Source organism: Myotis brandtii, unplaced genomic scaffold, assembly GCF_000412655.1.
Source record: "Myotis brandtii unplaced genomic scaffold, ASM41265v1 scaffold120, whole genome shotgun sequence".
In the NCBI taxonomy this organism is placed as follows: domain Eukaryota; kingdom Metazoa; phylum Chordata; class Mammalia; order Chiroptera; family Vespertilionidae; genus Myotis; species Myotis brandtii.
In genome coordinates, this window is record NW_005354174.1 from 3,085,365 (window position 1) to 3,100,298 (window position 14,934).

Consider the following 14,934-nt stretch of genomic DNA (forward strand, 5'->3'; position numbering starts at 1 on the left):
ATGTTATATTACAAGGACATCTAATCCAGTGACTTATAATAGCAGAAGACTAGAAGCAAATTAAATGTCCACCAAGCAGGTACCAGTTAAGTAAATTATGACACATCTGTACCAAAGAACATTGGATAGCCAATTCTTTATAAATGAGGCATAAGGAGGAGAAAATATATACGGAGGGTCTCTAAGAACTCTAGCTATCATTCTTAGAATAACCTCTAAAGCCTTTACAGATACACAAATACTCAGCCCCGGCCCCTTCAGGATTTTATTTAAGAGGGTCCAGGCATTTAATTTTTATAAAGTTCCACAGGTTTGTAAACCATTTTTCTAGGAGACCAAGGACCTACAACTTGGATTTGTACTCATACTTTGTGCTTGAGAATCTATGTGCCAGCTCCAAGTATTCTGCTCCCTGCACCTGGAGCTGACACTTAGCACAGACATCTGGAGAGGCATCAAGGCCTTTATCAGCACTTGGAGCTGCCTGGACCTGATGAGTGATTGAGATACCAACACAATTTTTAATGTGACTGGGCTCACTCCCAATAGCAGCAGGCAAGTGAGTCTAATATTTAAAATGGTACTATGATTTTTAAAAAGTTATCTTCAAAAAATCTGATTATAAAACAAAAGTTTGTTAAACAATATCAACCTTCCATTCATTATTATAAAATATGAGTCATGTTCCTTTAGGAATAGACTGCTGAGACAAATAAAATGACAGACATTTGTTCACTTATTTATTTTAGAGAGAGAAAGGAAGGGCGAGAATGAATGAGAATGAGAGAGAGAGAGAGAGAGAGAGAGAGAGAGAGAGAGAGAAAACATCGATCTGTTCCATCCATCTATGCAGCCATTGGTTGATTCCTGCATGTGCCCCCACCGGGGATTGATCCCACAACCTTGGCGTACTGGGATGACACTCCAACCAACTGAATTACCCAACTAGGGTGACAGACATTTTTTTTTTAAAGTAAGCTTAATGGGATAATAAGAACTATGTCAGGAAACTGGATCAAGATGGCAAACAGAACACATTTACTTATCTACCTTCCTGCCCCAAACCCATGAAATGCCAGAAAGTTAAGAGAGAAAGGTTAAAAAGCATGGTATATACAGAATTTTTAACACTGAGCCAGAGGAGTCTGAGAAGGAGAAAAGAGAAAAAGATAGAAGAAAAAAAATTTCCACAGCTGAAGAGAGCTCTGTTTTTGCAGCTTAAAGGGTTCAATGAGTGCTGATCAGGATAAATGAAAACAAACCTACATCTGTCTAGACAGTGTTGTGTAGTTTCAGAGCACTAAAAGTGAAGAGAAAGTCCTAGAACCTTTATGAGAGACAAAAACAGGTTACCTGCAATGGAATCTCGCAATAGTAGAAACTAGAAGACAATATAATCAATCACATTTAAAAAATAAATCTGGCTATTTCCCCTAAAAAATGATTTCCACATGTACACAGGGAGACACAGGCAAGAATTTTCATAACAGTATTATGCACTGTTCTAGGCACTAGAGCAGTGATTCTCAATTTTTCATCTGATGGTACACAAACGAATTACTAAAATCCTGCGGCACACCAACAAATATATTTTTGCCGATCTGACACACCAAAAAAGTATAAGTTTGATTCATTCACACCAGATAGCTATTGTTGTGTTGTCATTTTATTTATTTGACAATCTTAAAGGAAAAGAGGTCAGTGCCCCTGACTAGTCAGGTATTGCATGTTTTAAAAATTCTTGCGGCACACTGGTTGAAAATTGCTGCTCTACAGAATAGCAGTAAGGCCACAAGTTCCTGCCCTTGTGGATCTTATATTTTAAATTGTGTTGTAATAGCCTAGAATATTGAGCATTTGTCCAAAATAATGACTTACATATACTGACATGGAAAGCTAGCCGAAACATATTGTCAAGTAAAAAATATGAACTGCAGTACAATTCCATTTGTTTTTTTAAAGTGCATATGTATATGAGTGCAAATATAAAAGAAAATGGACTACAAAGGCATAGCCCAAATGCTGACTACCTCTGGGTGTTAGAGATGGCCTGTCTGACTTTTCCCCTATACTTTGGCATCCTTGAGTCTTCTACAAAGAGAATATATTCATATATGACTTCTATATTTTAAAAAAGAGAGCAGGTAACAAGCAACATTTAAGTAGATGCAGAAATATTCTACTTAAATAAAGAGAGTAATTAGCATTTAAAGTATTAATAGGGTTTTCATTGACACATATTAGATATTCAATAAATATTGATCACATTTTCTGACATCTCTAAGTTTATTTTCCTGAAAGAATTATGTTTATAATATATAAATCTCTTTTAGCTTTATAGTTTATTAAGTATATTCATATACATTATCTCATTTCATCTCATGTTGTCCTTATATAAGCTTGAAAGGTTTCTTAAATTGAGGGTAAAGGTAACCTTCTATAAAGGTTTCAGACTCTGATTAAGTCTTTTTGACACATCTAAAAGAATTCTACAAACTGTAAACTTTAAAGTGAAAGTGAAGAAACCAGTTCTGATAGAATCACATTAAAATCCCAATGAAGCTACCAGACTAATTTTAAATATCCTCTCCCTATACAGCCCTAAGTTTTTACTAAAATGTTTTGTATTTTGATTTCCTCTTATAGTGAAACCAGAAAGACAGAAACATATAGCAATGTGAAGGAAAAATCTTGTCTATCTTTCAACATTTGCCAAAAAATATGATAGATTTCAGTACTGAAGCTGGTGTGCATCTTGTCTTTTTACTACTAAGAAAGAACTCACTCAATGAGTTAAAAGTCAATTCAGATGGGTGGAGGAGAGTTATTTTAGGACAAGTTGTTTTTAGATATTCCTTGAACTTCAAAAGTTAACTAGTTATAAATAACCAATAATAATACAATTGTGAATTATTCCTGACTATTCATTAAAATAATTTTTCTAAAGCATTCTCTTAGCTAATTTTTTACTATTTTATCAAATTAGTAAAACCTTATTTTTAAAATGCTACAATTCTGAATTTTTACTCATTCAGAAAACCTTTTCTCATTTGTCTTAATTAGTGTGATTTTATCCTGCATTTTATTTATAACAGCTAATCAATATAGAAGAAGCAACGTCTTTCAGCTTTTACCTGCTGAAACTAATAAACTTGTATTTCAACACTAGCAAATATCAAGTGGTCACCCTTAAATTTCATAACCTTTTAAATCTGACCTTTCAAAGTTCTTATCATTCCTGTTAAATTAAGGGTAGAATGACCTTAATCAATCAAAATTCTACAGAAAATAAGAATTTTATTGAAGTTCTGCAAACATAAATCAGAGCTTCGATTCAGTTGTAAAGTGTGTGTGTGTGTGTGTGTGTGTGTGTGTTACTTCCTTACAGCAGATCAGAGCAGAAGAAATTTGGGTTATGAATCTTCTCTACCTGAAGCAGAAATTCCTTTCAAGATAAAAACAACCTAATGTCACATGAATTTTAGTTGACCACAAACATGGTTTCAACTACAAATGACATGAACATCGAGGTGTTTATAATGGGATTTTCTACTTGTTTCAGAAAACCTGAAAGAACAATTTAACAGGGAAGACCTGTTTAGTTTAGTCCACCAGATTTTGTTTAAACTCAAATCTTTTGCAAAGAAAGCAAAAACCCCACTAATAATGGCTTTTTTATAATACACAGGAAGAACATCATAACAAACAGTTGAATGTTGTATCTAAGTTTTATACCAACTTTAAATCATAAGTTTCAAATTACTTATTCATCAATCATTACTAGTAAAGCTATGAACATTTACAGCAATGGGAATACTAAAACTGTATGCCTTTTGTTCGGCCAAGGAGGAGTCTTGTTAGGAAAACAGTATTGAAAGAACTTTTGGCAATATAGATTTTTTTAAATGCAGAAAAGGAAATGTTGGTACTATTTATTTTGGGGGGTGTGGTTAGTGTCTTACATATCCTTCCCTCTTTCCTTGAAGTGCCTACAGGTCCCTTGTAGTAAATATTTCATAGATACTGTAAAAAATTAAAAGCTCTTTGGTATCAAAGGTGTTGATCACAAGTCAATATGCATCACCTGAAGTTTAAAGATAATTCAACCACGTGGAAAAAGCGAGGGAAATAATGTCCACTATTTGCACTACTTCTTACTTGTAAATCTGAAGGATAATATATTCTATATAGTCGTAACTAACATATTAACTTTACAATTAGAAAAATGATAACTGCAAATAGTCAATAAAACCCAGAAACTCAGATATTGAAAAGGATGTATATGGTATCCTCTCAAATCAGCCAATAATAACAAAACTGTAAAGAACTAACATTGATATGTAGTTTATAAGGCACTTCCAAATATAGTATTTGATTTCATTTTCACAAAAATCCAGATGAAATATGTAGTTATTGCCTTTTGACAGAGCAAAAATAAAAAAGTGAAAGAAGTGTAATGTAAGGACTATAAAATATATATTCTTCCCACCGTATCTTATTGCTTCATGTATAAAACTAATGTAGCTTAAAGGAAATATGTTTCTTAATGAGATGATGGCTTAGAAACATTTTGGGATAAGATTATTGTGGTAAAAATGGCAAATAACTAAGTAAGAGAAAAATCCGGTGGCTAATGCATATGAAAAATCTGATAACTAATAAACTAGTTATTGTGGATTATATCAAGAAACACTAATGTGGTCTGAGGTGAAGGATCAGTAAGGTGGGAAATAATTTTTACATCATTTACTCAATGTTTCTTGAAGTTACTATCACTTCTTATCAAGACATTTCTTATGGCAAGGAGAGAAAGAAAAAGAAAAAGGAAAAATCCACTTTATAAAGGACCAAATATTACATTCCCACATTGTCTAGATCATTGGCATTTAAAAATGCAATGATACTAGTATCTTCCTCCCGCTATCTCCAGTATTTTAAAGAGGTTTTTCTTATCTGTGTAAAGTGTCTTTCTCGCCCTAGCTGGTTTTGCTCAGTGGGTAGAGCATCAGCCTGTGGACTGAAGGGTCCCGGGTTCGATTCCAATCAAGGGCACATGCCTGGGTTGCGGGCTCCATCCCTAGTAAGGGGCGTGCAGGAGGCAGCTGATCAATGATTCCCTCTCATCATTGATGTTTCTATATCTCTCTCCCTCTTACTTCCTCTCTGAAATCAATAAAAATATATTTTTAAAAAATAAATAAAGTGTCTTTCTCCAGTATGGCATTCTTGATCTAGAACAGTCATTTCTATTATGTAGGAAAATTATGACTTATAGATAGTTTGATTCAGAATACATACATGTTTACTAACTTAAAAAATATTTACTAAATACCTACTATGTTCTCAGTCTTTAGACCTATTTGAAATATTGTGGGAGATTCAGAGATGAATAAGATACGGACTTAAAGTCTAGAACAGGGGTTGACAAACTTTTTCTGTAAAGAGCCAGATAGTCAATATTTTAAGCTGTGTGGGCCATGCAGTCTCCGTTGCAAATACTCAACCCTGCCATGGTAGAATGGAAGCAGCTGCAGACAATACATAAATGAATGGGTGTAGTTGTGTTCTAAAAAACTTTACTTATAAAAACTGGTGACTGGTTAGATATGGCCCATGGGCCATAGTTTGTTGACCCTTGGTTTAGAACCATTGCTAGAATTTTCCCAAATAACTAGAACATACTCAACCTAGCTGTTCAGGCTTTTATTATTTCTTGCAAGAACTGTTATAAAAGTTCCCCTCTCTCGTCTGTGTTGCCAGCTCCCTAAATACTCCCCTAAATACTCCACTCGATACAGCTGCCAGAGTGATCTTATGTTTTAACACTATGTCACTGCTATTCTTTAAACTCTTCAATGGCTTAGCACTACTCACAGGAAAAAAGTGCATACTTCTTAGCACAGTATAAAAGGCTCTTTGTGCTCCATCCCCTGCTTTAGTCTCCTCACAATATCTCTCACTACCACCCTTTCCCTGCTTTTCATGCTGAAGTAATACTGAATTACCCTAGCAGATCATGCTATTCTGTGTCTCTGTTACTTTGCGTATGTTGTTCCTTCTACCTAAATGACCTACCCCACTAATAGACACAGAAGTTTCTCTGTGAAAGTTCTCACCCCATGAACTGACCACATCTGACTCCTTTCTCTTCCTCACCTTCCATGTACTTTCTATGTGGAGGACAGACTGTGAGCTGCTCAAAGGTAGATGATTTACTTCTTTGCAGTTGTAGTATTAACCCCTAGCACAGTGTCTGGCATACAATAGGTGCTGAATAAATCTGTTTTGAACCAAAGTAAACCGAAGGTACCATAAATGATACACTTATTTCAGGAAGGACAATAACACATTATTCTTGAAAGAAAGAATCAGAAAAGATTTGAAGAAAATTGTGGCATATGAACCAGGTATTGAAAAGATAAATAAAAAGAGATGGTAAAGACTCTCAGTGAAGAAAAAAAAAAGCAGAGAAGTGGAAAAATAAATTAATGTCTGATGATCAGTGAGCATTTCAATTTGACTAAAGTGTGCAGAGAATAACTGGGAACACATCCGGAAAGGCTAGCCTAGAAGAAGGTCTAGAGGACCTTAAAGACAAGGCTAAGAAGTCTGTACTTTGTTCTGTAGACAAAGATGCCTCACTGAAAGTTTCTGAAGGGTAGACTGATATGAAGTAGGAAGATTAATCAAATAGAAGGTGGACAGTGACAATGAGAACTGAAAGATACTGCCAAGGTAGAACTGACAAAATTTGGCAAATGAGTTAATGTGGGATACAGTAGAGTGACAGGAATCAAAGATAACTGTGAAGTTTCAAGCCTGAGAAATTGAGATATCAGCAAAATAGGAGCAAAAAGGAAAACAATAAAAAAAAAAAAGACAATGGCAGATCAATGATTCTCTCTCATCATTGATGTTTCTCTCCCTCTCCCTTCCTCTCTGAAATCAATAAAAGTATATTTAAAATAAACAAAACATCCAGGTAGAATTATTTAATTATAAATTGAAAGTGGGAGATATACTTTCAAGAGATAAGACATAAACCTGGGAGTCACTTATCTACAGGTGATAACTTTATTTATCAAAATAAAAGTATCCTTGTATATATTTCTACCAGAGTACAATACCTTTTTGTACTAATTTGCAAACATGTCCATTCCCCTGACTTTGAATTCCTTGAGGAGAGAGACCATGCTTTATTATCTTCATGTCTCCAGTTTAATACCTCAAAAATAGCAATTATGCAGTATATTTGCTGAAAGAAGCAGCCCTCATAATTCTAAAATGTAGAAAATCTAACTTCATATGACATGTTACAACTCAACACAGCACAAAGATTAAAAATATTGTTCAAAATCTTCATCTGCACATGTATCAGATGGAGACAACCGAAGGGAGATGAGTCAGTGGTTAATATGGGGCAGATACTACCGTTATTTTTCCAGCTACTCTGAAGATTTAGCAGTGGACAGTTAATTACTATTCCTTTTATCATGAATTTTCTCTACCAAAAGTCAGCATCACCCCTAGCCCTTGGTATGCTTGAAAGGAAAGAGAAAGAACCCTGGCACGGTATTTACAGGGCTGCAGACTCCTAATCTATTAGTTGACTGACCTTTATGTGTCTGTTCATAGCAGTGGATTGTGCCGCTCGCACCAGACCCTCCAATTCAGCACCGCTGAAATTCTTGGTCTCTGTGGCCAGTTCTTTAATATCTACGTCTGCAGAGAGTAACTGATGCCCTCTCATCCTTGCTGTGTGGATGTGAAGGATTTGTAGTCGACCTTTTTCATCTGGTAAACCTGATAAAATTAAAAATAAAGCAGATATTATTTTATTCCTAATGCTTTCTTATAGGTACTCAAGCATGAAAACATCTGCTTCTCATGATATACAGCTTCTCTAACAAACATTAAACCATTGGGTTACATGACTTTGCTCCTGCTAATGAACTCTAAATATATTCTCCCACTCCCGTGCCATCAGTGACAGGTCTACTTACCTATTTCCATTTTAACTTCCAGTCTTCCGGGTCGAAGGAGAGCTTCATCTATCAGATCTGGTCTGTTGGTCATTCCTGAACATAGATGTTAAAACATACAAATTATCACAGTTCAAAAGTAAGATAAAATGTCCCCTCAGTATATGTAAGATTAGTAATTTACCTCAGAAGCTAAGAGGACATTTTATAAGTCAAACAGAAAACCAAATTATTCTCCAATAAAAATATCACTTGTTCTTGACATGTTCTAATGAAAATACCTGGAGACTTTGCTTTAGTTATAAATTATTTCGTTATAAATTTAGTTATTTCACTACTGTACAAGCCAATGGAATATAAATACAATAAAAACTTCAAATATTTAAAAAGGAAAAATTAAGATTCAAAGAGGGCAAGTAACCTGTCAAAGTGAGAGAAGGGCCATACGAACATGTTTGACCCAAAGTCCCTTCCGTCTTTTGTAGGCCAATGGTTTTCAACCTTCATAAACAACAGACTTCTCCCTCCCCGCCACAAAAGTCACCTTAAGAAGAACCTCAGTACCTAACAGTTAAAAGACTGTTTTGATAGAGATGCATGATCTGAAGCTCATTCCCTGGGCCTCACAGACCTTGAAGCCCCTCTGAGGACCCCCGGGGGCCTACAAGACCCACTTTGAAAACCACTGCATTACATTGTGCTGCCTTTTAAATGGGTGAGTTATATGCTTAAACCACGAGTCACTAAAACCCACCTTACATTTGTCCTGCTAAGGCTCAACATTAAAATAGTCAAATTCTTCAATAACACTTGATTCTAATTTGGAAACATTGGCAAAGTAGTATAATTACAATCTATACAGAACTTAATTCCGAACCCATGTGTCTAATGTTTTTGAAATCACAGTTTTTTTTTCACAGCACTTTTTTTTTTAAGCAAACATACCAATGACTAAGATGTTGTTCAGCTGTTCTACCCCATCAATTTTGGACAGCAATTGGTTGACGACAGTGTCATGGACTCCTGTGCTACCAGCCATGCTCCCTCTCTGCTTGCAGATGGCATCAATTTCATCAAAGATGATGATGTGCAAACCACTGTTAGCACCAAGCTAGTAAGATAAGAAATTATATTATAGAACAAATAATTCAAATAATATGAATATATTAAACAAACTAATCCAAAAGGCAAAGCAAAACTTTGCATAGATGGACTTCGCTCCATATTGACTAATAAATACAGCAAGTCTAATCATGGTTGTAACCTTACAAAGGTGTCAGAACTACATTCTCAGAAGTCTGCAAACTGCAACGATATTCTAGACAGGGGTGGGCAAACTTTTTGAGGGCCACAATGGGTTCTTAAACTGGACCGGAGGGCCGGAACAAAAGCATGGATGGAGTGTTTGTGTGAACTAATATAAATTCAAAGTAAACATCATTACATAAAAGGGTACGGTCTTTTTTTTTTTTTTTAGTTTTATTCATTTCAAACGGGCCGGATCCAGCCCGCAGGCCGTAGTTTGCCCACGGCTGTTCTAGAACCTCTTATTTAATAGCCATAAAACAAACATACACATTATATACTGATGCAAGTGAATAGTCCATCATATAACTGTTCACTTACACTCATTTCTTATCTCACTATTTAAATGAATTCTTTTCTTTTTTAAAAATATATTTTATTGATTTTTTACAGAGAGGAAGGGAGAGAGATAGAGAGTTAGAAACATCGATGAGAGAGAAACATCGATCAGCTGCCTCCTGCACATCTCCTACTGTGGATGTGCCCGCAACCCAGGTACATGCCCTTGACCGGAATCGAACCTGGGACCTTTCAGTCCGCAGGCCGACGCTCTATCCACTGAGCCAAACCGGTTTTGGCATAAATGAATTCTTATACTTATCAGGTGCATTCTTAAGTCAGTGAATGACAATTCCCTCCCATTTCCCCTGACTTTTGGTGAAGGAATTGTCCCAGAAATAGTAGGTTTAATGCTCATTTGCTTGTCACCTTATATTGCTAAGTGGTAACTCTACCCAGAGGTCCACTGGGAATTGGGGGAATAGGGGAAGGAAATGAACATGATTCACATTCAGTCATGCCACATGAAAACAGATTATTTTCTCCTAATAGTAAAGTGAGAACAGAGACACAATTTCTAAAAAGAATAGTCAAGGGGATGCTGTTTCTTCTGCATAGTGATTTCTGTTTTAGTTTATTGGATATAGTCATTGTTAAAATAGTTTATATATTTTAAAACTTTAATAGATGCAAAAACTTATAAATGCTAATAATTGTTTAGATTAAGTTAAGTGGACCTTCTCACAATTTATATTTAAGTAACTAAAGGGAGAAGTATGCTTTAGAAATTTTCTTTTTTAAAAAACAAAAACATTAGGGATTAATAAAATGAAACAGGTGAGAATGAACAAAACCTCAATATGACAACATATGGATAATATTAAGATGGGCATAATGAGATTAAGGATTAGATATGGTTGATATTCATTAAAACTCTGGCAAGTATATAATTTAAAAAATAGGTTTAAAGCTTAAAAATGTTTTTATTGATTTTTTTTTTTAAAGAGAGAAAGAGAAGGATAGAGATAGAAACATTGATGGGAGAGAAACATCATCGATTGGTTGACAACTGCATTCCCTCTACTGGGAATCGAGCCTGCAACCTGGGCATGTGCCTTGACTGAAACTCAAACCAGTGACCTCCTGGTTCATGGGTGAATGCTCAACCACTGAGCCACACCAGCCAGGCAAAAAATGACCTGAAGGAAATTAGACTGGGTCTAAGTTGTTTTAAAAAATGAAAACCAAATAAAACACTGTTTGATCCAGCAATTCCACCCCTTGGCTTATAGCAGCTCTGCTCATAAGTGCCCTAAACTGGAAACAACCTAAATGCCCTTTAGTTGGTGAATGGATAAACAAACTGTAGTACATCCACATACAATGGAATACTTCTCAACAATAAAAAGGGATGGTTGATTCATGCTACAACTTGGATGAGTCTTAAAGGAAATATGCCAAGTGAAAGAAGCAAGTCTCAAAAGGTTACATACTATGATCCTATTTATATAACATTATTGAAAAGACAAAACTATAGGGATGGAGAACAGATCAATAGTTACCAGGAGCTGGTAACACAGGGAGAGTGACCATGAAGGGACAACCTGAGGGAATTATTTTGGGGTGATGTAAATGTTCTGTTATCTAGATTTTAGTGGTGGTTACATAAAACTATACATCTGCTAAAATTCATAAAACTGTATACCAGAAGAAAGTCCATACTACTTCAGAATTATAAATAGAAACACATTACTCACAAATTGTTCTCCTTCCACAAATATTTTAAAAACTAAATTCAAATCTGAAAAAATTAATTTCTTAATATCATATTTATTGAACAGATGTCTGATGATAAATGATAGCTTGCTGTTTAAAAAAATTAAACACCAAAAACTATTCACCTTTCCATCTGTAGATAGGACTGAGAAGGAGGAATTGGAACTACAATCTTAGCTTTGCCAAACACTTCTATATAGTAGGGTATTAATTCTTGCTGTCTTTGATACAAAACAAGGACATTCCTGTTTATGACTGAAAAACTGTGATTCTACATTATTTTTATAAGACATTTTTATTCAAGGTTGTCTGCTAATAGAGCATGAAACAAACAGCTGCTATCATGTATGAATTTTGCTGTCAATGTGCCTTATGTTGCCACTGGAATCGTGACTTCCTTCTCAGGCCAACCTCAAATATCAAATCTGTGGAAGGGAAGCCAGAGACAATAAGAACACTGTGTTTGATTAAATGATCACAGAAGCAATCTGTCCTAAACATAATTCAGTACAATTCTGACCTTTTCAGAACCTTACTAATCTTGTGACCTGTCATCAGGTCCCTTCCCCCAACCTAGTCAGTATAATAACATCAATTTTTACAGGTGTGTTACTTAAATAAAGCCAAATTCTTATTGCAATAAATTAGGAGTCAGGTAAGGAAGATGTCAAAATCAATGTTCACAGATTAATGTAGCTGAATCATCAATAACCCTTTACCAAAGAGTTTAAATTTCCACAATGCAATCCTCTTCAACTTGCTGGCTTTTAGCTCTGTTCTTACCATCTGAAAGTATTCCCCCATAGAAACAGAGCTGCTGCTATTGAGCTCCTGGCAACAGCTTCGAAAACCACAGTTCTATATTTAACTAGTTTGACCTATATGCAAGTGCTCATCTCTGTCAGCCTGGACTGGCCAGAATCACAGAGGTGATGCTTTTCTTTATTATGTAACCCACATATACCGTCCATGGGTTCATTAGCCGAGTGTACCAAGCCATTTTTGGATGTAAGACTTGAGAAAGTTATAACTGAAAAGGCTGGCTATGAAATTCTCTTCTTAGAAATTCTCTGCCAACTCAGCTTTATCATTGATTGTGTCATATTTAAACTGTCTGCAAGTTTATTTATAAAGATTGATATCTCATGACTTTTTTTCTTAGAAGTCTTCCACAGACCAAAAAGGGAAATATATTTTAAAAAATAAAGTAACACTCATTCTATCTGGCAATTACCATATGGGTCCACTGGATCTTCTTATAAATCTAAGCTATATTATGCTATTTCAACATTCTAGAAATCATGTCATCATTACTAATCAATTACCAGCTATGCTAAAAAAATGATTAAGATAATAAAATGAAAGAATGATGAAATTGCTTAGAAGTATGCAATAGTGAAATAAATATCGCTATGACATCATCCTTCGGGTTTCTTAGTGTTGTCCAAAGTATTGTATCATCTTTCAAGATGGTATAAGGCAGCAATCGCCAACCTTTCGGACCCATGGACCACAAGTGGTCTGCGGACTACGGGTTGACGACTGCTAGTATAAGAGAAATCTAGACATAGCATTCACTATTTTTGTTGCCTGATTTTAGTTTTAATGGAACACAGTTGAGAACTCAGATGTTTTAAATTCTCTGGCCATAATGGCAAAAAAGAAAGAAAAAGAAAATTTATAGAGAAAGATATTTCACAATTATATGAATCCGAAAGTTAATACAAAGAGACAGAAGCACTTGAGACTCTAATGAAGATGGTGAAATTGATCATTAAAGTAAAATCTCAGACTATGTGCTTTCAGATGATGATATTCTACATAAATTTTCTCAAACCCAAGAATGAGTAAATATATTTGTAAGGACAAAAAGAAAATATGACATTTTCATCCAGTTATTTATTGAACAAAAAGTTTTCAGTATGCTGTATTTTGTGACAAGAAACTAGGCCGTCTCATTTTTCTAAAAGAACACATGACAGTATTCCTCCACCTTTTATTTCATCTGTGCATAAAAATTTCCTTGATATGGTTTCTAAGTAGACAAATTTGAAGGTAGGCATTATAGAGAGAAGACCAGAAGAAATAGATGATATTGGATTGACCATTATAAAAGGTATATACAATCTTAAAAAAAAAAATGTTTTGCAAGTATGGAGCATCAGATGGCCATCCTCTCTTCAACTAAATTATGAGCCAAAGAGTAAAAAAAAAAAAAAAAAATCTTCAAGTATTGTGTCTTGATGATGCCAGTGCAAGAGAACCAGAAGTCATATAAGCCAGAATCTATTAGAGATGTATTTGAAATTTATAAGCAGTATACACAAGTTCATGTATAACAACTGATGGACAGTGAGTTATATTCAGAAGCTCCTGCCCATTTTGGATACATATGTCTTCAAAATCAGGAAAACATGGAATAAAAATTTGGTTTGTTATATTTATGTTCTTATTAAATATTTTAAAAATCTTTGCCTTCTCTTTAATTTTACATTTGTGAATTATTTATAAAATAACTTAAAATAACTTTTAGAATAACTTATTTATAAAATAACTTAAAATAACTTTTAGAAAAAGTAGTTATTTCAAACCAGATAATAAATGGTTATGACAATTTTTCTTGGTATACGGAGTGTTGAAAAGATATTTGAAGCAGAAAATATTGTTAGTACTAGGGATGAACTTAAAAACTGAATTTGTTCTGGGACTGTCTGAAGAGTTGAGATCAGTGACTGAACTTGCACCATCCACCAGGACCCGTGCCTGCTAGAACCAATGGGGCTGAAATGACTGGAGACCTGAACATGAACAAGAATTTAATGAAAACCTCCTGTGTAAAGCAAAAATAATTAAGTGCTCAACAAGGACACTTGAAGCATTAAAGGGTTGTTATAAAGAAAATATTTAAAACTGATTTTTATTAACAACAAAACCAAGAATAAGTAGGAAATAACAGGGCATGTTAGATTTAGTCAAGTTTACTAAATTAAAAAAATTCAATATTATGCCTTTGAGGATTATTCATACTGATCTATGTATATTATTCATTTAAATATTTATATGATATTCCATTTCCTGCTGAGGAAAAAATCAAGACGTTTCTACTTTTTCTCCCATTACAAATAGTGCAGCAATTAACACCTTAATACATGTTATTTTGTGTACATGTTCAAGAATGTTTCTCTAGGATAGCTAGCTGTCTTGAGATAGAACCCATAGGTCATGTACAGCATTTTCATTTTTATAAGATCTTGTCAAATTAACCTGCAAAATATTACTCACTTGGTATATTCTTCTAATTTTACTATGACTAGTAATGTATATATATTTTCAAATACACTTTGACTAAAGTTTTATGTTAATTAACATTACTATCTTCTTCTCTAATGATACAAGGATTTTACATGATTTATTCCAATTCCCATATATTTTATTCTATATTTTAGTTCTTAAAAAACATATTGATCATCATTATTATTGTTTTATATAGTGAATGCTTCTTAAATTTACCTCTTTTAAACTTTTTTATTATGAAGTATGGCATAGAGGGAAAGTTCACAAAATGTGAACGTATGTCTCAATGAACTGTCAC

The 14,934-nt window shown here is 34.4% G+C and overlaps 1 protein-coding gene across 1 annotated transcript in view; it reads right to left on the minus strand.

Moving 5' to 3' along the window:
* The window catches only part of NSF (N-ethylmaleimide-sensitive factor), a 126,075-nt gene that overhangs the window by 41,411 nt on the left and 69,730 nt on the right, over window positions 1-14,934 (minus strand). The window contains exons 10-12 of the mRNA XM_005858705.2: window positions 8,928-9,093; window positions 8,004-8,078; window positions 7,616-7,803 (exon numbers count right to left, since the gene is read on the minus strand). Coding sequence (XP_005858767.1) covers window positions 7,616-7,803; window positions 8,004-8,078; window positions 8,928-9,093 — 429 coding nt within the window. The remainder of the gene's footprint in view (window positions 1-7,615; window positions 7,804-8,003; window positions 8,079-8,927; window positions 9,094-14,934) is intronic.